The sequence below is a fragment of the Balaenoptera acutorostrata genome, chromosome 11, assembly GCF_949987535.1.
Source record: "Balaenoptera acutorostrata chromosome 11, mBalAcu1.1, whole genome shotgun sequence".
Classification (NCBI taxonomy): Eukaryota; Metazoa; Chordata; class Mammalia; order Artiodactyla; family Balaenopteridae; genus Balaenoptera; species Balaenoptera acutorostrata.
Window position 1 is genome coordinate 94654252 of NC_080074.1, and position 22776 is coordinate 94677027.

The 22776-nt window shown below is 38.9% G+C and overlaps 1 protein-coding gene across 3 annotated transcripts in view; it reads right to left on the minus strand.

The window, feature by feature from the left end:
- PTPRO (protein tyrosine phosphatase receptor type O) overlaps positions 1-12591 on the minus strand; it is a 235418-nt gene extending 222827 nt beyond the window's left edge. For all 3 annotated transcript variants that reach the window (XM_057557630.1, XM_057557629.1, XM_057557628.1), the window contains exon 1: positions 12296-12591. In XM_057557630.1, coding sequence (XP_057413613.1) covers positions 12296-12370 — 75 coding nt within the window. In that variant the 5' untranslated portion in view covers positions 12371-12591. The remainder of the gene's footprint in view (positions 1-12295) is intronic.
- Between the last annotated feature and the right edge of the window lie 10185 nt (positions 12592-22776).

The following is a 22776-nucleotide window of genomic DNA, read 5'->3' on the forward strand; positions in this document are numbered from 1 at the left end:
AACACTCTCATTTTTAGGACTACATTTTAGTTTTCAGCACAACATCAAAATAAATCGACATCCCAAAGCAATATTACTGGAATATCTATTTTCTGGACCACCAACTTGACTTAAATAGGAAATTCCTGGTCCATCTGAGACAAAGAATGATGTATGACAATTAGCCTAATTCTGATGCACCACACAGAGAGAGAAAGAGACTCATATTAATGTGTTCTTGGAGATTTCCAGAAATTTTGTTTTGATACTAAAAAAAGAAGATTGTTAAACTTAAAAATAATAATTTATTAATTGCAGAATTGTTAATATTATTTTTATACTCTTTAGGTGCACTTCTCCTTATTATACATTTGGGGGGGGGAAACCTCTTTTTAGCCATTTATGTGAGTGTACAAATAATCTGATCACAATTTTTCCTGTATTTTTGACTCTAGAGGAGATATTGATTTATCAACAAACAAAAAGAAAATTAAAGTCATAGAGAAAAAATTACAGCTAACTCAAACTTCCACACTTTACCAATACAGTAGTAAACTATGGATATAAATTAGTATATTACAAGACAATGTAATACCTTTCAATTCTCTAGCAAAATAGTGTAAGTAATAGTATTTGTTTCATGCATACATTTTTGTATTTTAGTCATTTGAAAATCTTGACAGTCCAGGCTTTTGGTGTATATATGCTAACATTTTAATGACTACAACGCTAATTTAATCAGCCTGTTTAACTGTCTGTCCATGTTTGGATAATAAAATACTTATTATCTAGTATTCAATTGAGTATGAAAATTATCATTTATTTCTGTATAAAATTACCTATTGGAATCTTAAACTAGAAAGGACATTCATTGTCTGAAATCCATTAAAAAAATTTCTATGAGGTACCAATATGCATTTAAAAAAAGAAAAAAATATCATTTTAAGGAATAAAGGGACTCATAAGTTTTAATGGTTGAAGAAAAATAACAATGATCATCTGAGCTTCAGTCAGTCATGTGAGTTTCTGGAAACGCCTTTAGAGGTCTAGATCCAATCTGAGTATATTAATATACATTGTGAGGGAAAAATAAAGAAAAAACATTATGTAAAAAATTATTTTTATTTTTGATATTCTCAAATTGTACAGCCAAGAAAAGAACACATTTTTAGATTTGAAAAACCCCAAAACTACTTTGTTTACAAGTGAAAGTAAATTTTATGCACAGTCAATGAATAAAATAGAGAATAAGTGATCAAAAAAGCTGTTTTTACTTCATTACAGATGAGAATTTGCCACACAAGGGGAACCCATCCATTGCTTGAGCACACATCATTTACCAGTGGTTGATTCTGACAATACAGTAGCAAGAAAAAAAAATGTGTGAGGAACCTTATCTTGATGTCTAAAAGACTTTATTTTCACTTGTGGTAATAAATCCTTTGTTACCTCCACAAGACCAATAAAACAGCATCTCCAGATTATCTCTCCGTTCTGACTACACTCCCTCAGCACTGCCTGCCCGATGGACCCTCTCTCCTAGTTCATCTCACTGTGCATTGGCTTCATTCCCTGAACTTGCAAGCTTGCAACCTGTTTTTCCTCTGTCTCGAGTCTGTCCCATAAGTCCTGTTTGACCTTTCTCACCCTATGTATTCATTCACTATTCATTTATTCAACAAATATTTACTGAGCATCTACCCTGGGCCGGGCACTCTTCCAACAGCTGGGGATACAGCAGTGAACAAAAAGGATAAAGACGTTGCTTTCACGGAACCTACAAGCATTTCAATAGAGGAGTTAAGTAATAATAAAGAGCTAATATAATGTCATGTAGTGAGTGATACATTCTCCAAAGAAAATAAACCTGGGTAAAAGTGGTAAAATTTGAGTGATGGGTTGATTTTTAGATTGGCTGTTCAGGAAAGACATTTTAAGGAACCACCCTTTGCGCAGATATTGGCACTCTCAGCCCCTTACCATGGTTCATCACAGAACACCTTTGGGAAGAATGAGAATCGTCTTCTATCCAACTGGCTATTGTGGCCATGAAAGAGAAGAAAGGACAACAGCCAGAAATCTTGGACTGGTGTAAATAGCCTAAAGCAGTATGATGGAGGGTTGAGGATAGGACAGAGGGATGACAAGCTTCTCACATTTTATCTTTATAACCTGTCAAGTCTGTTGGCAAGCAGTTCTTCAGAACATGCAAGAAAGCAGGAGCAGTCACAACCTAGTGCCGTACTAAAATGAAACAGAGATAGAAGTAATGTGTGAAAGATACAACCAGAAATAGTTCATCTCAACAGCAAACCAAACCAAACAACAAAATGACTGTCCAAAAGTGGAACAGCCGCCTCTCAGCTGACAGTAATTTCACCATTTATGACCAACCGGCAGTAATATTAGAGGCAAGATCTAAGTACCAGCGTAAGTATTGAACTAGACGATCTCTGAAAAGTATAGTTTTATGATTCAATGAAATACACTGAACAAAATATGTTGTTCTCTTAAGACATATATTAAGACAATCATATTTAAAAATAGTGTTAAAATTAATTTTCTATCTTTTTAACAGTCAAAAGCCAAAGAAATTTTTGTATGTACAGTTACCAAACCCAGAGTTAGCGCAACCCATAAAATAAGGAAAATATACACATTTTTTTTCTTCCAAGAGAGTTGAACATCAGTCCTTGAAAAGAAAGTTGGGAATAGTTGCTCTCCTTCGTGCAAATTCTTCAGATTCTGAGATTTAGACTATGATTGATCTTACTGGTATGTTTCCCCTATCATTAAAGTTACTTTTCTCATTAAGGAAAGAGAGAGATAAAGAGAAGAAGTGTCTAGTGTACAAATATAGGTATTGTTTCTTAAGGTGCATTCACTATTCCCATGAATCATTTTTAGAAAAAAATTCTGCACTCAAACTTGGGAAATGCTACACACTGTATCTGCCTACTGGAAGCACAATGCATATTAACATAGTGAAGGTTCTAAGAAATCCTGGTACAAAAAATAATAATAAATGAATTGATACTAGTTTAAACAAAGTTAAACAGATTACTTCCCAAATTCACGTCAGCACAGAAGTGTTTAGTTTTAAGAATATCTGTTAACATTTTAAGTCGCTAATGTTCCATGGAGTACACTTGGGAAGATGCTACTCTAGACATATTTTTAATTGTTCTTCTTCTTTGATTTTTGCTTTGGGCTACTTTTACTGTCCTATTTCTTTCTTTCTTTCTCTTTTTCTTTTTGGACACAACACTTATTGAGTGCTTACTGTACTCTAGGCACTGTTTAAAATATGTTATGGTCATTATCTCATTTATTCCTGACAATAATCCTCTGAGATAAATATAGCCAATCACCATAGGGACCCCAGAGAGGTGAAATAATTTCCCCCATATCCTGCTGTTGGTAAAAGGCACAGTCCAGAGAGCTGAGATTGAAATCAGGTCTCTCTGACCCAATGACACCTATCCTTTTAACAAAAGTCCAGTTCTCAACTCTTCTACTCCCAGAAGCATACCACCCTTCCCAAGCTCTGAGAGACCAACAGCCTACTTATTTCCCAATCCAAAGATTTTCCAGACTTTAGCTTATAGTATCTCTCCATTGCATTCGATGCAGTTTGCCAATCCCTCTCACTTGAAATTTCCTAGATCTTGGGTTTCCTTGATTCTTATACCTCTCTGGCTGTTCTTTCCTCATCTTCTAAGGCTCCTTATTAAATGTTAGTGCTCCTCAGGCCCCACCCTGGCCCATTGCTCTTCTCTCCTTTGCCCTCTGCTGGGACATCCCCATTCACATCTCCAGGTCTGCCCTCTCCCCTAGACATCAGACTCATATCTAAGTACCTGCTTTTTTTAGGCACTTCAAATTCAAAAGATCCTCCACTAACCTCATCATGTACTACAGCAGTGGAGGTCCCAGCAGGACATTCAGGGGAAATTCTATGGAGTTTAATCAAGAGACTGATAATTAAGGTGTGGAGCAGGAGTAGTGATACTAAACAGGGGTGATAAAGTACCCAGGGATGAGCAGCAGTGAGAAGCTATTACCCTAAAGAGACCAGGGGAGGAAGCTGCTTCTGGAACTTGGCCAGAACTTGGCCTTGAAAGAGGAGCTGACTACAGGATTGAAAGAGGGGATGAAGCCATTGCCTATCAGGGTCCAGCCAGCGTGGACTCCCACCAGGAATCTTCTGTTGGTGCCTCCTATTAGTCAAACCCACTGCTGGCCAAAGGGCAAGGGATCCTGAAGAAGCAGTCTTTACAGGGAAGCTCCCTGGCACTGAGGGTGGAGAAGGAGGTAAGCTGATCGGGAGGAGAATGGACACCACCAGTACACTTGGTATCTTAAAACTGCAACACCTTAGGCAAAGGTGTCAGTTACTTGGAAATTACCTTGGACTCCTCTTTCCCCAGTTTCCCACACCTAACCAGTCTTGTCAATCTAGCTATTTTGAACACTGTCTCTCTTCCTTTAACCCCTTTCCCATCACCCTAGTGTCAAGGTTTATCATCTCTTCATTGGACAATTGCAATAATCTCCAAGCAGTTTAACTGCTTCCAGGCCTGGTACACCTTTGGGATAGCCTTTCTTACAGCCAAAAGCTCTATCTAAAATGCAAATCTTACTCAGTTAAGCCTTGATTAAACTCTTTAAATAATCTTCTTCACCTAGAGAATAAAGACTACTTTCTGGCACAGCTTATAGGAGCCTCCCTGAACTAACTTCTATCCCTTCATTACCTTTTGTATAAATTTGTATTTTCCTAAACACTATCATGCTTTTCACACCATTGGGTCTTTATTCATGCAGTTTTTTCTGCCTGTATGCCCATATTTTTTAAGCTACCTCTTATCAGCTCAGGTGTCATCTTTTAAGAAGTCATCTCTCAAACCTTGAGATATAGTTAAATGTCTTTCCTCTGGCATATTACCATGTTTTCCTCTATCAAACAAACAAAACAGAACAAAACCTGACCACATTTTAATGACATTTTCTTTTTCTATGTTTATTTTCCCATTATGTCATTTGTGAGGATTCAACTGACTGATATCCTTTCGTCTACCTACAACATCTAGTACAATTCCTGGCACACAATAGATGCTCAATAAATGTTTGATTAACTGAATGCAATTGAGCTATGTATCATTATCCTAGAATCCAAAACACAGACTTAGTACTGAGGAAGAAAAGTAACTTCTTAACGTGGTCATTCTGGCTTTGGGGAAACACTAGTCAGCCAAAAAAGTTTTGGCTCTTTCAAGGTTTCCAAAGTTTAGGATACCCTTCCAAGGAAACGAAAAGACAAGGACAGAGTAACTAGAAGTTAAAGCCAGGGTGAAAGGGCAAGAATGCTAGAGTTAATTAAAATAGAGCCCTGATTCAGAAAGTGAGGTACAAGGGGTAAGGAACCAGACCTCAGATAAGACCAAATACACAAAGGGACTCTCTGGAATTCTCTAACATCTGGCTTGTACATTCCAACCACAAGCTTCTGTGGGTGAAACTAAGAAGGAATCACAAACTGGATCAGTACACAGAGCCGTAGCTGGTCTCTGGTATAAGTTAAGGGTAAAGAGAAAAAGGAACAAAAATTCCTCTGTAGTGAATTTGATCAATGGGAGGGTCATAATGAAGGATTAGGATTAAAGACCTGATAGATGCCTGATGATATTTTCTCACACATAAATCATCTATTAAAAAATGTAGGTGGGAAGAAAAAGAAAAAAATAACAAACATCTCAGTTATCTAAAAAACAGTTAAATGAGATGATATAAAACAAGAGAAACATTCATCTTTTAAATCACATATACATTAGTATTACGAAAAATAATTCTGATTTTGTACCTCTACATTGTAGATAAATTGCATCCCTATTATTTTTATTTGCTAATAAACGTACAAAAACTACCAGGTTCATTTGGTTTTAATATGCTTTATGATAGGAACAGTCTTGTTAGAAAAATGAACTGCACAGCGTTCCTATTCAGGAAGAGTGGAAAACCAAACAAATGAAGAGTATTCACGAAGGAAACACATTTATTTGCATATAGATAGAAGGATGGCAATATATTTGTTTTCATCAAACTTTTTTCATGTGATTCTCTAATTTTCTCTATATTCATTTTCTCACAGAAATTAACATGCATATTTATAGTTTGTAACACAACTCTCAAACTCAGAGTCCTATTTTCAATCCTGATTCTCTGTTTCTGAAAGATTTTTCCAAGCATTTATCATTTCTCTCTCTTTCATCTCAATTTCCTGACAAAAAGGAAGGGAAAAACTGTTTTTATCAAGAAACCTCTACAACCTTGTTTCAAACATCCTCTTTTTTCTTTGGTGCTTTTAATATATTCAGAAGCAAGAGGAGTTGGCCTTTTAGGTAACTAGAATGCCTAGGGAAAGGAAACATGTTTCGCTGGAGAATGAGATTCTGAATGAATGAGTTGAGGATGATTTTCTGACACAGGGATAAGATATGGTTCTACTTATAGAAATAAATGTGAAGGCACCTTGTTCAGAGGAAAAAAACAAAAACAAAAACTAAGGATCAGTACTCTGGAGACCTAGAACAAGCTTAAGAAAGGACAAGCTCCCTAATCAGGAGAAATTAGTGACCACAGATTACATGAGAGGTGTTTAAGAAGATTATTCACCTATTCTTCTGAAAGGTTGGGAGAAGCAATATGGAACCTGCTGGAGCCAATAGCACCAGGAGAGAAGAGGACAAGAGACCTTGTGTTCTGTCTCCAGTCTCATCCTACCCCATTCACCCTTTTGCTCATTCTACTGGTGCCGTATTACCCTTGGTTTAGCTCCTCAAATCGATGACACAAGTGAACAAGGAGGTCTCTCACATATGAGCTGATACCAGTGGGTCTCTAGGGGCACCACAGAAGAGTTCTTTATGGCATTGGTTTATGCCCCTGGATTGAACACTACCATAGATATAACAGGACCAGGGTGTGGCAGAGGCTTCATCTCTTAAAAGCAAAGTTATGGCAAAAAATTAGAAGGATTTCTATAGAAGAATGCAGAAATTTTTGTCAGTTCTAGTTGGTAGTGGTCACAGAAGAAGGATAACATGGAAGAGGAAGCAAGAATATTACCTGCATATCTGGGTATTGGCCAAAGTTGTAGGTCACATACAGAGGTAAGGAAAGCCATTTCCTCCAGTATTTCAACTCAGACTTTTTTTTTTTTTTTTTTTAAAGAATCTTACTATTTTTTTTTTTTTTATTAATTTATTTATTTTTGTCTGTATTGGGTCTTCGGTTCGTGCGAGGGCTTTCTCCAGTTGCGGCAAGCGGGGGCCACTCTTCATCGCGGTGCGGGGACCGCTCTTCATCGCGGTGCGCGGGCCTTTCTCCATCGCGGCCCCTCCCGTTGCGGGGCACAGGCTCCAGACGCGCAGGCTCAGCAATTGTGGCTCACGGGCCCAGCTGCTCCGTGGCATGTGGGATCTTCCCAGACCAGGGCTCGAACCCGTGTCCCCTGCATTAGCAGGCAGATTCTCAACCACTGCGCCACCAGGGAAGCCCTCAACTCAGACTTTTAATTGATGACAGTAAATAGCAGTTGAGGTAACGCTGGAGCAATCCAGAGTACTATTTTTGGGGGAAAATAACATATTGGTATTTTGATTTATGATTTTAATAAGTTCTTAATATAAGGGATGGGTAATATTTTATTTTTTTGGTGTAATGATTGCATTGTAATCATAATGATTTAATTCACACAATGATAATTTCCTCATATTTTCCTTAAAGATGAGTTCACAAGTCAATATTATGATATTTAACACTTCTCAGTCAGGAAATATTTATATAATGACGAAAATTTGAATCCTGTCTATTAAGCTTCTATGATATGCCTAACACCACATACTAGGCACAATGGAAGACAAAAATTTACAATAGACATGCATTTATTTCAAAAATATTTACAATGTATTTGGAGTAGTTAAATGAACACGATGCTTTCTAGTAGAGCCCATCATTGTACTGGGGCTTCTGAAAATGCAACACCACTGGAAGTGTGTACCTGAAGGCACTAAATTAGGAAGAAAATGAGAAAGAAATATCTGTGGTCACAGCTGTTAAGCATTCTATTGTGTCATGCTGCTACCAATCACAATGGCTTATATAGGTGCACCAACTGTATCCAGCAGCAAAGATCCTTTGCAAACCCTCAAGACTCAAGTTGGAATTATACTTATAAGACCCAGGAGTCAATGTGCTTATAAATTTAAATACCTCCAAGTTGGATATTTAGATGCTAGAAATACCACTACATTTAAAAATAAAGTACAACTCATATTGTTTTAATTATTTATGCATACAGACGCATGCTTTCTTATGGGCCAAGATGAGAAAGAGGTAAGTGCGAATTTTCTATGCTTCCATACAGTATCAATCTTTCATATAACAAAGAAGAAAAGAAAACAGATGTTCACATTGGGAAGGATTATCACTCAATCCCCTGCAGAATACCAGCCCAGTGAACCTTCTCCAACTTACTAGGGATGTCACGTATAAAAGGGTTTCTCTAATAGGCTGGCAACAACACTTGTCAAGGAAGTCAACTGACAAAGGAGTTAATGGCAGCAAACTTCACTGCGAGGAGGAGGGTCTAAGCTGCTTCAGAAAGATGAAAAGGTTATGGTTCATCTGCCGACATTGTATAATATAGAATGTGCATGTAAAACCTCCAGAAGGAAAGTGAAGATTCTTGTGTGTGTGTGTGTGTGTGTGTGAGAGAGAGAGAGAGAGAGAGAGACAGAGAGAGAGAGGTGCAGGGAGAGACACGGGGGTGGCGGTGGAGAGAAAGGCTGAGAAAATAAGGAAGAAAAAGAAAAAGAGAGAGGGGTCACAGGGAAGTGGAGAAAGGCAGATAAAACTTGGAAAGTGGGTATTTCTCCCGAATAAAAGTACTATGGTCAACATGGTAACACTCATGCTTTATAGAATTAAACATAAACCTCTTTCAGAACATGTAATTGAGGCCCTTTCAAATTTAATTTTCCCTGATTATGTATCAGGTAAGAGCAGAAATGGAAGGAAATATAGAGAGGAGGTTCAGAGGGAAAGAAGGATTCTGGCCAAACCTATGAGTTTAGGGAAACCTTCCAGTTGACTACTAGTGAGCACCATTTCAGGGAAGGCAGAATCTAAATTCCTATGATGTCATATTCTACAACTTGCCTCTTTGTTGACAAAATACTGATGGCGAGTGAACTGATATAGGAAGTAATTTTCAAGGAGAGGTGTAGTAAAGATAGGATGGGTGAGAGAGGTTACATTGTTTTTACTAGAATTATGGGAAGACGTATGAGAGGGAAAATCTAAATGGAGTAGTATTTATCTGGTGATTAAATAAATAATAAATAAATAATACTCCAATAAATACTACTCGATTTACATTCATATGTGGGTAGAAGACTTTGAGATTGGTAGGCTCCCAGTATACTTGATAACAGAGTTCTTTTGTTTTCTGTTTTTAGAAATAGAAATATACCACCAATATTGATATGAAAGTAGAAATTTTCATAACCAACATTGTGCTTATGAAACGTCAATTAGGCAGCTATTAGCTTAATAACATAAAGTGGATGATTTAAACAATTGGCGATGACTGATTAAATGTGCCCATCATTAAGCCATGGATAGGGAACAATGCACGAAGGCTTCCTTAGCCAGGCACCTTGAGGCTACCTCAGTGAAACTGGTTATAGCCAATCTTACAGGTTCAAAATTTCAGACTTTCCCACCACTTATGTCCAGCTGCTTGTTTCTGATTTGTGGAAAAGATAAAACTACAAATCAAGCCTCATATTTGAGTTTCTCTAACTTTATGGCTTTAAGGGATTTTCACTCTCATGTGGAGGGTACTTCATACAGAGTAGTGAAAGATTGTCTGACATAATGAGAACTACAGAGATTTGGGGGGAAGGCTGGGGAAATGGTTTCTTTCCGACTCAGCACAGACAGACCTTTTTAGATTTTATCACTGATATTCAATCGACAACTTGGTATTTAATAATGGAATGTTATGTGTCTATCACCACCTGCATGTTAAGTCTGTTTTACTGACACTTATTCAGGACCTTGAATGCAAAAGCATGTCCAAATTATGGAAAGATTATACTATGAACCCAATTTACCATGTAATATACTATTTCCAAAATGTAAACGCATTACTCTATGTGCCCAGTTTACCACTTTGAACATCTCTTGTCAACTGTAACAAAATAAGTGAATGAAATAGCATGTGTGAAATACCTGGAAGACTGACTGGCACATGGTGGGTATTCAGTGTACATATATGAAGGCAATATATATATGTGTGTGTGTGTGTGTGTGTATATATATATATATATATACACACACACACACATATATATATATGTTTCTTTTGGTATACTTTATATCCAGTTGACATAAAACGTTGCATTTACATAAAATAAAGAGTAAAGACTTGCTTTACAAAATTACTTGTCTCATTACAATATTTATTAAAAGGCGAGCTTTATTAATGTATTTACTGTGTGATGCAGTTGATCATAATTGACACTATACTGCAAATGTGCAGGAAAACACCTATTATGTAGAACAGGGTGAACATCTATTACAGTCTATGCCATTACTGACTGCAATTTCTCAGTCTGATATCAAGTTTTGATTAGACCTTTTGCTACAAATTTTTACATTTTTTATGGCACTCTACCCATACTCCCGAACCCATCATTTGACCATTTCTGAAATTCTCACTCATTATGAAGATTTCAAACAGAAACCTGAAGCAGTGCCAAAGGTTGCGTTTGGATCAGATGTCATATGTGTAAGTCCTAGCTGTTACATAGTAAAATGTGTGGTTGTTCAATTTCTCACTTTGCGTTCATGAGAAGTGTTGCACAGACATATAGTTATGACAGAATATGACAAATAGAAAAATTAATAGAAAACTTCATAGTCTGTGTATGTTCATAAAACGTACACATTTGTGGTGTCTGCTTAAAGAGCAACCTCTTAGAGTGAAAATATATGACCGAGCTTATTATTTATCAGATTTTAAATAATATTATTGTTGATAGCTTCAGAAAATGTAAAAATATATTAAATACAATTTAGAATCGTATTTAGGCACTCTGTTGCTGGTTCTCCCAGAAACTATTTTTCCTATTTTCCATTAAGATAATGAAAATATGGAATATTTAAAACTGATGCTGTTCTCAATCCGTTGGCTCTGTTCCACTATCTCCTTGTCAGACATTCACGATTAAGGGTGCATATGAGCAAGAAGTGACTCTTTGATAAGAAAACATTTGCATCCTTTAATGTTTCGTCCATTTCTAAGGTAGATATCACTGTGGTGCTGAAAGGATAGCTCCCGGTCACCTGTCGACGTACTTGCGTTTGCTTTGCCGGAAGAAGGACTAAGAACTAAAGTAGACACACGGAAGACACGAGTGATAGACAATTACCTCATAACTTCATAACACTTCTCCAAAGACATCTAGTTTAAATTTCTTTAAAACAATTTTATGCACCGTATAGTTGTCAAAGTAGGGGTATTTTTTGTTTGTTTGTTTGTTTTTAAGCAGTCCTTGTCTTGTCTATTTTTCTCAGAGTAAAACCCTGAAGCAGGACATTCCAAAGAAGACACGAAAAAGTTAATTATACAGATGTCTGCCATTGACATTTAGAGGTAGCATCCTCTGTGAATATAGCGGGGGAAAGTCTAGACTTTGTAAAGGGTGTTCTCAGGCTGGAGATGAGGACTTGGGGAGAGGAGTCCTCTCCAGGCTCAAGCTGACATTCCTTAGTCAAAGAAAACCATGCTCACGACCCAGCCCCGGCAGCCCATTTGAGGCCAGGGAGCTCGGCCCCCGGTGTATAATTCCAGCAGAAGGTAAATTAAGACAAAGCCTCCGCTCACTCCGTTGGGGGAGGCAGAAAAGGTTAAGCAGCCCTGGGGTGCAGTAGCGACCAGAAGGGAAAGCGATCTCATTTCGTCTGAGCAAGCACCATCCAACAAGCCCACCTTTGATGTACGTGCCGGCGGCGGTGCAAGAGCACAAAGGGGGAAAGCCGGCGGGAGCAAACTTCCCTCTCCTTCCACCCCGTCCCTGAAGCCCGCGGAGAGCACGTAAGCGCGAGGACAACAAAGCGTGCGCCCAGGCGGCACCGCGGGCGCTGCCAGCAGCCCGGCCATCGCGACCCGGGGCGCGCCGCTCCCCCGCGGCGGAGCGAGGGCGCCGGAGCGCGGGCAGGAGCGCGGGGGGAGGGGGTCCCCTACCTTGAGCAGCACAAAGAGCCAGAGCAGAGGCAGCAGGCGGCGGCCGCCGCGCGTGCTCGCGGGCAGGTGCCCCATCGCGGCGTGGACGGGGACCCGGGCGGACGGTGGCGCCGGCTGGCTCCCCCGGCGGCTCACAATGGCGAACGGGGGCTGCAGCCTCAGACCTTGGGCGCCGAGGCTGCTCCCGGCGGGCGCATGCTGCCTGTGCAGTGCCCCCCGCGCCAGCTCCCCTTCGCTTCCTGCTCCCTGGGTCCTCTAGGAACGTGCCAGGTGCTGCTGTTCTGTAACAGCTAAGGATGGAGAGGGTGGGGATTGGAGTGGGCGAGGCTCCGCCGCCGCTGCCGCCGCCGCGGCTGCCGCGCGGTGAGCGGGAGGCGGGGGCCCTGCGCCCAGCCCTCCGCGGTCGTCTGGCAGCAGAGATACTCTCACTGTGGGCTGCGGACTCATAAAAGTGACAGCAGCTTCCCAAGCCCCACTCCAGGCTCCGCCCCAACCTCTTCCACAGTCCCTGGGACGCAGAGTTCTGTGGGGCTACCCTGACTCGCCTTCAGCAACTCAGGAACCAAATACCCCGGTCCCTTCCCAGTCTTCCTACATTTGCTCTCAGTGAAAGTAACACTTGTAGGGAAGTGGTGGTTGTGATTGTAGTGATGGAGTTCAGTGTGTGTGTGTGTGTGTGTGTGTGATGGGGAGGGTAATCCCTCCCATTTCCACTCTCTTCATCCCATTTAAACACTCTCATTCTCTCTGTCCCACACTCACCCAGGAGGAAATAGCACAAGTATATATTTTTTCTGTTTGAGGTCAGAAGTTTTGTAAATTTTAAGGGCTGTCCTTTGACACCTGAGTGGAATATAGAAGGAGGTTGGCTCACATTATATTACACATATTTACAAACACATAAACATTTATATACTTTTACAAATGTCTAATTATTAAAGAAACTGTCAAACTTTCCCAGAGTGGTTATGCCATTTTACATTCCCACCATTCCCACCGGCAAAGTATGAGTAGGGGGAGGGGAAAGAGAGGGTGTGTAATTTAAAAGTGGTAATGTTAGAGATCTTTGTGGTGATGAAACAGTTCTGTATCTTGAATGTGCTGGTGGTTACACAAATCTACCCAGATGATAAAATTGCACAGAAACATACACACACACACACACACACACGAGTGCATGTAAAACTGGTGAAATCTGAATAAGGTCTGTGAACGGTACCAAGGTCAGTTTCCTGGTTTTAATACCTACTGTAGTTATGTAAGATGTTACCTCTGGAAGCAACTGGGTGAAGGTACATGGGACCATTCTGTACATTTTTTCTTATTGAGCTATAATTGACATATGACATTATATTAGTTTCAGATGTACAACATAATGATTCCATGTTTGTATGTACAGATGGCTGGTATATATATGTGTATCTGAGAAAGGTTTAGATTGAATATAGTTACACAAGTATATATGTGTGCTAAATTCTCATATGCATAAATCTAGAATAAAGGTCTGAATTTATGTGAGAATATTGTCTCTGATGTCTTCCTTTAGAAACTTCTTTTCTTGTCACCTTCTTCCTCTTCATATGCTCACTTTAGTGCCCTTATGTCCATTCTTCTCTTTCTCTTGAGAAAATATTAGTTGCTTCTCCATCCCTCGAGGTCAGACTCACAGGCTATCTAAAAATTTTATTCTTGGTACTACACTTGTAGGGCTTTGGTTTGGTATGTTTTCCTTTTATTTTGAAGCACCAGAAGGCAGCATTTTATTCCCACCCACACCCAAAAGTGGCACTAAAATTATCTTATGTCTAGAACAAAAAAGATGTTAGGCCAGGGACAAAATCACACTCATAATTTGCCAACAATTCTTCTTTTGAACAGAGTTTGATTTTAAAATGTATGTGTGTGTCCATGTTGTGGATTATGGATATATATGAAGATATATATATGTGTGTGTATATGCATGTGTGTGTGTAGATACATGGATATAGGCTTAACTGATGTAGGTAGGATATTAGAAATATAGCCTACTAATCATACATTCATCTTGTAAATGCAAAAAGAACTTTCACAGTGATGCACGTTTTTGTAATAATCATATTTTGCTATGTTGTCTTTCTATTATTTTCCTTATCACTTATATCACAATTTGCTTAGCTCTTTATGTCCTCATAAATATGTACACATGGACCACTTTGGGGGAACAATAAAGCAATAAACAATAAGCTGTAAAGCATTCCCCAGTAAAGTATTAGTTATTAACATTATTAATATTCCATTACACTGTATTCAATCACACTGTCATTAGGTGGCCTGAAGACTGAGGGTACTATTTCGAAAACACAGAAAATGTTCTCTCCAGAGAAAAGTATTTTACTTAGCCATTGCTGGATAAAATAGTTTCATTTTTTTTTTTTTTTTTGCACTTAAAACAATAACAGGCTTGTGAATCTTTCCAGGAGAGACACCCAAGAAGAATGTGAATGCTGTATCATCAGCTGTGTGGGGGTTTCAATTCATAGAGCCCGCTGTGTTTTTCTTTGAACTATTGGTTGGTTTTCCAGTGCAATACTTCCAAAGGATGGTGAATCTTATTTTGCTGTTTTCAAGATTCCAAATCAGCGAGAATGTCCACGGGTAACAAAAAGTTCATATAGGAATGTATGCTTCAAAATGTCTGTTCTGATTTCATTATCACAACAACGCTGCTTGGTAAAGAAGGCTGAGATCATTATCGCCAACTGTTTCCCCTGTAATGCTGCATTTCCAGGTGAAATAATAAATGCGGATAAAAAAGAATCTCTTGCATGCCTTAAGACAGGCAAGTAAAAATGAATTCTCACAAAATGAAATAAAGCTTTCTACTTCCTTAGGAAATAATAATAAGGTGGTTAATGAGCAAGAAACTGGAAGATCTTTTTTTTTTTAATCTGTAGGAGGCTTTGTTTTACTTTTCCTAAATAAGTAAAAAATTACCCAGTACTATGTGTTCACATCTATCTCTTCTATACAAAGAGAAGTGATAGCAGCCACAGAGAAGGAGCTGTAATCCCTATGAGAGGTTTAATGAGGAGTCAAATGGAACTCTTATCGTGCCCTTGCCAATGAAGTTCAATTCTGTCCTCCAGGGACCAACTCTAATGTAGTTCAGTGTGTTTAGTCCTGGCTTCCACTACTGAAATCGCCTACCAGGCTGTCAACAGTTTCAGTGTTTCAGAGGCATATTTATGGGAGTTGCTCAATGGTAAATAGTTTACTTTTTATAGAATGAAGAAAAAACTCAAGCCATTGCTCTCTAGAATATAATCCACTTAAAAAGCACAGTAGCAGCAATGCATTTTATCATCCGTATCTCACATATTACAATTGTTATAACATAGGAACTGTAGATTATATGTAATATGTTCTCAAGATCAGATGACCAGGCAGCATTTTGGTTTCCAATTCATCTGAGCATTTGTTTTCATTTTTCTTTTGATGAACACTGGTTTCTCGCCTAAAAGACGTGTTGACAATTCATAAATTCTGTCGTTCAAAATGAGAATGATTGGCAGCCCTCAGGTGAATAGCGTGTTCCAACTGCCAAGACTTATAATTCTTGCCACACTTGAAAAACAGTGAAATTCACTACAGAAAGACATTTTCGCTTTTATGGAAACTGTTTTCCCATTGCCTCTTTTTTCTTCCTAAATAATTTCTATTAAGGGACCTATCTTTTTTTTTTTACTTGACCCTTACATGGTTTTAAGAAAAATTAAATAAGAGTATTTTATTACAAGGTATAGGTTTCATGATACAAAATCATCCACTCAAAGGAATAAGAAAACATAGATTGAAAACATGAGCAGATATTTAACATAGGACACAAACTGAAGGCTATAGATGAGTGATCCTAAATTAGGAAGGCAGATGGTCATTTTTAGATACTATTCTTTCAATTATATTCTATGCTTTGTGTTGTTAACATTTTCTTTACTAGCCCTAAAATTTAAAAAATAAAATACATTAAACAGCCTTAAGTTATGCAGTTTTATTTTATATTTTGTTTATATGCATTGGCTAATGAACTTTCATAATAATATTTTTCTGAGCACCCAGACATTGTTATCATATAACCATCTAACTTTTCTTCATAACTAGCCTTCTTGACTAATTATAATGTAAAGCATTAACATCTTGCATGGGAGGATTCACTTTAGCTTGGCGAAAAGGCATGACTTAAACTTGAATATAATTTATAAATAAAGCAAGACATACTGTTTGCTAAGTGGAAATAGTGTCTGCAGATCCTTCCTTCTCTTCTTCCTTTATTTCAGTTCAAACTAAAAATGGAATGCAGCATTTACTGTCTACTATATGACACACATAGTGTCTATATTTGTGTTATTAAAAAGTGGTTACCAATATATAATTATGGAAAATTTGGTCATAGTGATTTCATAGAATCTATGAAAATATTAATCACATACTTTGAAAATGCACTGCCTTAACTGCTAAGGATTTTACCAAGAGGCACAATAATACTGCATTGAGGGGCTTCCCTGGTGGCGCAGTGGTTGAGAATCTGCCTGCTAATGCAGGAGACACGGGTTCGAGCCCTGGTCTGGGAAGATCCCACATGCCACGGAGCAGCTGGGCCCGTGAGCCACAACTACTGAGCCTGCGCGTCTGGAGCCTGTGCCCCGCGACGGAAGGGGCCGCGATAGTGAAAGGCCCGCGCACCGCGATGAAGAGCGGTCCCCGCACCGCGATGAAGAGTGGCCCCCACTTGCCGCAGCTAGAGAAAGCCCTCGCACGAACCGAAGACCCAACACAGCCAAAAATAAATAAATAAATAAATAAATAAAATTAAAAAAAATAATAATAATAATACTGCACTGACAATTTTACTCCAGGTCAATTACACCAAATCAATTTTTCATGCTAAAAGTTACAGTTAGTAATATTCTCAAATCTGTGAGAGATAGGGTGAAGATGACTATAGTCTAAAGAGGAGTAGGGGATGCCACTGATAGATTGGTGTCATTATGTGTCTTAGCAGAAGGATCTAGAAGAAAAATTTTGAAGAAGGTACAAATGTTCTGGGGGAAATTCCAGTGCCTGAGGGAAGAATATTTTCCTCATAAAGGGACATAAAGAAAAGTCATAATTGTGAAGCTGTACATTTCTAGATATGTTTATGTAGTGTGACTATCTGTAAAAGGAACAGTTTGGGAGAGGGAGTTGAATGTAGAGATTTCATCCCTTTTGTTTGGTAACTGGATACTGCAGAGAAAGTTACAAGGGCAAACATTTAACATATGGGTAGAGGACGATTTGAATGAAATCCAGTCAGGGATCAATGTATGTCAAGCCTATGGTCAGTCTCTGTTAACTCACTGTCATACACTACAAGGGTCATTTCCAACCATTTCTACTCACTTCAGTCCTTCAGCTCTCTGCCCTGCAGACCTTTTCAATGCTTTGATTTCACCTTCTACCTTACAGAGAAAATAGAGGCCATAAAGTGACAACATTTTTTGTCTTCCCTGACAGTAAACATAATCCCACCCATATCTGTCCCTATGTCTCTTGTTAAGAAAAAGCAGCTCTCTCTCAATAACCACCTAAGGCTAATGCTACCACCGATTGTCTAGAACCCATTCTTTCCAGCCTTCCCCACCTTCTTATTTTTAAAAAACTTATTTATTTATTTATTTTTGGCTGTGTTGGGTCTTCGTTTCTGTGCGAGGGGTTTCTCTAGTTGCAGCAAGCGGGGGCCACTCTTCATCGCGGTGCGCAGGCCTCTCACTGTCGCGGCCTCTCTTGTTGCGGAGCACAGGCTCCAGACGCGCAGGCTCAGCAGTTGTGGCTCACGGGCCTAGTCGCTCCGCGGCATGTGGGATCTACCCAGACCAGGGCTTGAACCCGTGTCCCCTGCATTGGCAGGCAGACTCTCAACCACTGCGCCACCAGTGAAGCCCCCACCTTCTTATTTTAAACCTCCTCCTTTTCATGTATTCCATCCCTTGGCTTTTTAACCACATTCATATCTTTAAAATTGAAGGAAAGAAAACCTTCACTGAATCATTCATGCTCTCAGCTGCTGTCTTTTCTTTCTCTTGATGTTTCACCACGGCCCCTTCACTGCAATATTTTCCAAAGGGCTGCGTAGACTCTGTCTCCATTCTGTTTTTACCATCTGCTGACTCTTCAAACCACTCTGGTGTGGCTTCTACTCCTGTCATCTCACCAGCACGCCTCTCACTAAGAATCACTTTGCCGTATGTGCTATGTTGGCTTCTCCCTCCTTTCTGAAGCACTCTCTTCTCTGACTCTCCGTAACTCTGCACATTAATGGTTTTTCTTTGATATCTCCGGATGTTCTTTTGAAATCTCCCTTGCTGGATCATTCTCCTCTTCCTGTCCATTTAATGTTGCAATTTTCAAAGCCTAGCCCTAAACTCTACTATCTTCCTCTGTATCTGTGCCCTAGCCAATCTAATGTATGACTATGTTTCAATCCCCATCTATGCAGATGATCCAAAGAGTTATATCAGCAGTCTTCATACAACACTCTTTTGACCCATGCAGACCCGTATTCCTAACTGCATGCTCAGAAGTCCTTTGGAATTTTTAAAACACCTTAAGCATTAAAAACTCTACAAGTAACAAATGCTGAAGAGGGTGTGGAGAAAAGGGAACACTTCTACACTGCTGGTGGGAATGTAAATTCTGCAGCCACTATGGAAAACAGTATGGAGTTTCCTTTTCCTTAAAAAACTAGGAAAAGAGTTGCCATTATGATACAGCAATCCCACTCCTGGGCATATATCCAGAAGAGATGAAAACTCTAATTCGAAAAGATACATGCACCCCAATGTTCATAGCAACACTGTTTACAATAGCCAAGACATGGAAGCAACTTAAATGTCTATAGACACATAAGTAGATAAAGATGAGATGTATACATACAACAGAATACTACTTGGCCATAAAAAAGAAAGAAATAATGCCATTTGCAGCAACATGGATGGAACCAGAGATTATCATACTAAGTGAAGTAAGTCAGAAAGAGAAAGACAAATACCATATGATATCCCTCATATGTGGAATCTAAAATATGACACAAATGAACTTATTTGTGAAATAGAAACAGACTCACAGACATGGAAACAAACTTATGGTTACCAAAGGGGAAAGGGGGTGGGGGAGGGATAAATTAGGAGTTTGGGATTAGCAGATGCAAACTACTATATATAAAATAGATAAATAACAAGGTCCTACTGTATAGCACAGGGAACTATATTCAATATCCTGTAATAAACCATAATGGAAAAGAATATGAAAAAGGATATATATATATATATATATAACTGAAATAACTTTGCTCTACACCAGAAACTAACACAACCTTGTAAATCAACTATACTTTAATTTAAAAATATAATAATAGGGCTTCCCTGGTGGCGCAGTGGTTGAGAATCTGCCTGCCCGTGCAGGGGACACGGGTTCGAGCCCTGGTCTGGGAAGATCCCACATGCCGCGGAGCAAGTGGGCCCGTGAGCCACAACTACTGAGCCTGCGCGTCTGGAGCCTGTGCTCCGCAACAAGAGGCCGCGATAGTGAGAGGCCCGCGCACCGCGATGAAGAGTGGCCCCCGCTTGCCACAACTAGAGAAATCCCTCGCACAGAAACGAAGACCCAACACAGCCATAAATAAATAAATAAATAATTTTTAAAAAATAAAAATATAATAATAATAATAAAAAGATAAAACACCTCAAACTTTAAAAGTCTGAAACTGAACTCATAATAATACCTCCAGAATTTCTTATCTCCGTAAATGATACCAACACCAAACCATTTGCACAAGCCAGGAACCAAGAAGTTGATGCCTCCTTCTCCTCCCCAACAGCTCCATATCCAATTTGATTCAATGTCCTGTCATTTTACCTCTGAAATAATTCTTATGTAAATTCACTTTTCTCTATCCCAATCACCTTCATCCTAGCTCAAATTACCATTATCTCTTGCCTGAACTATTATAATACTTTCTTAACTGAAGAGTGTACCTGCAGCCTCTACAGTTCCTTCTACCTCACCTAGAAGCATGATAGGACCTAAAATGGTAGGTTCCATCTGCAGCCAGTTGGAAGCAGTTTTTGAAGCTCAAATCTGATAAGCTCACTCTGACTTTCTTACATAAATCCAAGCAATGGCTTCCAAGTACGTCTAGGAAAAAATTCCTCCTCATGGCCCATAAGTCCATCTGTCTCTTATCTGCATTTCAAGTCTCTTGTCACACCTCCATCTCCTTTGCTCTCTAAGCTTCTAAAACTCATGCGTACCATGTCTTCTCCTGACATAGGGTCATGTGCCTGTTCTCTGTGCCTGGAATGCTCCTCTCCTCTCTTTAATCTGATCTCTGCTCAAACTTCACTTCCTGAGCCTAATCTCATAGTTTAAGATTTCATAGACCATCTAGTCTTTTATTATCGATATTTTATTTTTATTTTTAATTACCATTTATCTAATGAGTGTCTCCTTCATTGGACTGTAAACTCTGCAAGCACAGGAATTATGTCAAGTATTTGCTTGCCATCTTCTCCAGAGAACTTGTCAGTTCCAGGAATAAAGTAAGTACTCAGAAACTATTGGTTGAATGAATGAAGCAGCATAATTGCTAATGATAATTATACTATAAAACATTGAAATATGAAATATTTCTGTTAATGTTTTGGTTTGATTGTTCAAGATGCGAAACTCTAGTCCAGGTTCACTTCTGCTTTTTTAGGAAACAACAAATATGGGTCAGCAAAATAGCAATATTTGCACATGAATTACTCTGGGGAAACTTGCACAGCATCAAAGATTGGTGAGTGATCAAGGAGAGGAACACAAAAGAGCAAATAATTTTTATTAGGATGATAATTTTACTCAAAATTTAGGCAATCCTTCAGCTTTTGAATGGGTAAAGAAACCATGGTCTATACAACAATAGAATATCACTCAGGAATAAAAATAAACTACTGATACATGCAACAACATGACTGAATCTCAGATGCATTATGTTAAGTGAAGAGAAGTCAGACTCAAAAAGCCACCCACTGTATGATGCTATTTATGTGTCATTTTGGAAATGGCACAACTATAGGGAAAAAAAAAAAAGATCAATGGTTGCCAAGGGCCGGAGGGGATGAAAGAGGTTGACTAAAAGAGACACAAGGGAACTTTGGGGGTGATGGAAATGTTCTAAGTCTTGATTTTGTTGGCAGTCCCATACCATGCATTTGTCAAAACTCATCAAACTTTACCTTAATAAGAACAAATTTTACTGTATTTTTTAATTTTAAAAAAGCAAAAGAAATCCAGGCAAGAATTAAATATGGTCGAAAACATTCTGTCCCATGACAAAATAGTTTTTTAAAATGACAATATTACTTTATGTTCATACATGTGAGACTCAGCATTTCTAAGAGCATTTCAAAATATTTAATGATAACTGTGTTTTAGGACAAATTCCGATTGCTGATGGTGTGATTGACTCTCCCCAAATATCTCAGGAGAAAATCTTAGAATTAAGCTTATGAAATTGCTTAACTCTCTTCCACTTTGTCTCCTTTTAGCTGAGAGGCTTACATGGATTATTCATCAAGTCACTCAGCAAACATATATTTTTCAACTCCTGCCGCGTTGGGCTCAGCTAAGATACAGTTGTTGACTTCTGGGAGCTTTCAACCTAGTAAGAAAGATGGTATACTAAAAGAACTATCAACAAGATAAAATGCAGTAAGTAGAAACAAAAGTAGAGACATATGCTAAAAAGCATTCAAGGAAGGGAGAGATAATTTGTGAAGATCCTGGAAGCTGGAAAGCCCAGGGTATGCCTTGAAATATGAATATAATATAGTTAGGGGAGTTGGGGTGACAATATTAACATGCAGAAAGTCCTTTGCTCACCAACACCCATGTCTGTCTCTTCTTCCTGGGAGCACACAGCTTTACCCCATTTCCCAGTTTCTCTTTCAGTTACATGTTGAGGTAGGTCTGAGTCATGGCCCACGGAATGTGGCAGGAGCTTTGTGCACTTCCCAGCCCAGCCCATTAAAAACCTCCATGCACAACCCTCACTTTCATCCTGAATAGGGAAGACTCTAACCACCTAGAGAAGTTAAGAATCATAAGATGAAAGGCCCCTTGATTCCTCGCACTGGTGAGAAAAGGAGAACACCAGCAAACCCATCCTAAACCATGATCTGAAAGGTGGAAAAGTATATTTAGACCAGGAGACCAACAAAGGCCCAGTTAAGGGAACTGGGACTACTGAAGTATTTTTAAAGTGATGTGATCAGAGCTGGATCCTTTAGAAAAATTGGTCTGGGTACATTTTTTAGTAAGATGGATAAATTAGGAAAAAGAGAAGATCAAAGGATTATACATTTTAGTAAAAGTTTAAATTAAAATAATAGTTTATAAAATCTGTATTGGGAAGGTGACTACAG